Genomic DNA, 1,526 nt, shown 5'->3' with positions numbered 1-1,526 from the left:
TTTGATCCGTTACACTAAAACCTACAACATCACGACTGAGGCTGTGATCCTGGGGAGCACAGAGCGGGAGTTAAAGGGTTAACAGTCACTTGATTATCAGTTTATATTAGAGAAAGTCTTTAACGAACGGCTCATCTACAAACAGCAGGGCAGACGTTATTATGGGTTACGCAGCATTAAATGGGTTTAATTCAGGTTTGGATCGTTTTTAGTACACGTGCACCATCCCGTACAGAAAGGTCCAGAACAGGACGTAAGTGAAAAGACCTCCGACGAGGCCGCCGGTGAAGAGCAGCCGCCGCGATTTGAAGCATTTGTTCCACCGTCGCCCGGCTTTAAGGATGAGCAGCAGAGAGAGGAGGAAAGAGGACAGGAAATAAAAAATGAAGCCGTACAGTCCGGTCAGCCCGAGGATGCCCGCCGTCGCTCCGGACAGAGCGGACACGGAGGTGCGGCAGTAGTCCAGCACGGCGGCGTTCCCCCTCACGGCGACTTCACTGATGAACTGAGGTCCCTCGCGCTTGGCGACGACTCCCGCCATCTTGGTTCTGGTCAGCCGTCACAGGAAGGTGATCCTGTTTCAGATAAAAACATTTACTCAAACTACGAAAACCCTGAACACGAGTACAGTTCAAAAACACTTTTTACTACATTTATACCTCAGTTCACAGATCAAGACTGTGAGTATAAAATCTACGAGATAAACTTACACGATGAACTAACAATTTATCAAGAATAAAACTAAAATAAGTATCAAATAAATAAATGTGTAAATAAATAAAGGGATTAATAACTATTGAAACATATACAGCAACAAACAAACACAAGAATAAATAAATGCTAAAATATAGAGCAATTAGTAAACTCATCGATGCATGGAGACGTTCAGACGACCGACCTCATTAACATTCAGACACACAACAGAAAAACAACAAAAACCCAGCAGATTTCACATGGAGACCACATCGTACAGGTCCAGACTTAAAAATGAACTAACAACAACAAAACAAACACTATTCTGAGACTTGACTACTCAGGACTGGATTACCCCTGAAAGGTTAAAGGCTGATGCAAACTCAGGTTCAGATTTGTGAAACCTTTTATTCTGGGATTGTCTAGTCCAGTTTTGACAATATTCAGTTTTGTGGTTTTTAACCTAGACCTGATTCAGTGTGATCTACATTTTAAAAATGCAGTACAAATGTTCTATTTCTGCATTTTCACTAATTACACATTTATCAGACTTCATGATGTTTCTAGGATTTAAGGACATGTTTAGGATTTTTGGATGTTTCTGGGAATTTGCTACAATTATCAGATTTCAGGGACGTTTGTAGAATCTCAGAAGATTTGTCAGATTTTACGGCATCTGTCCGATCTGAAGATTTAAAGGTGTTTCTAGGGTTTGAGGATGTTTCTGGAATTTTGAGGCGTTTCCAGAAATATAGGACATTTATTGGATTTTGGGATGTTTCTGGGGTTTTATGGCATTCCTCTGATGTCAGGTGGTTTCTGATATTTCAGAG

The 1,526-nt window shown here is 41.2% G+C and overlaps 1 protein-coding gene across 1 annotated transcript; it reads right to left on the bottom strand.

The window, feature by feature from the left end:
* Positions 1 to 6: 6 nt before the first annotated feature.
* On the bottom strand, positions 7 to 601 carry emc6 (ER membrane protein complex subunit 6). Its single transcript, XM_042481717.1, has one exon. The coding sequence runs from the start codon at positions 539 to 541 to the stop codon at positions 209 to 211; it is 333 nt and encodes a 110-aa protein (XP_042337651.1). The 5' UTR covers positions 542 to 601; the 3' UTR covers positions 7 to 208.
* Between the last annotated feature and the right edge of the window lie 925 nt (positions 602 to 1,526).

This window comes from Plectropomus leopardus, unplaced genomic scaffold (assembly GCF_008729295.1).
Source record: "Plectropomus leopardus isolate mb unplaced genomic scaffold, YSFRI_Pleo_2.0 unplaced_scaffold29600, whole genome shotgun sequence".
Taxonomy (NCBI): Eukaryota; Metazoa; Chordata; class Actinopteri; order Perciformes; family Serranidae; genus Plectropomus; species Plectropomus leopardus.
Note: the sequence above shows the minus strand (reverse complement) of the source record. Positions and strands in the feature narration are given on the sequence as shown.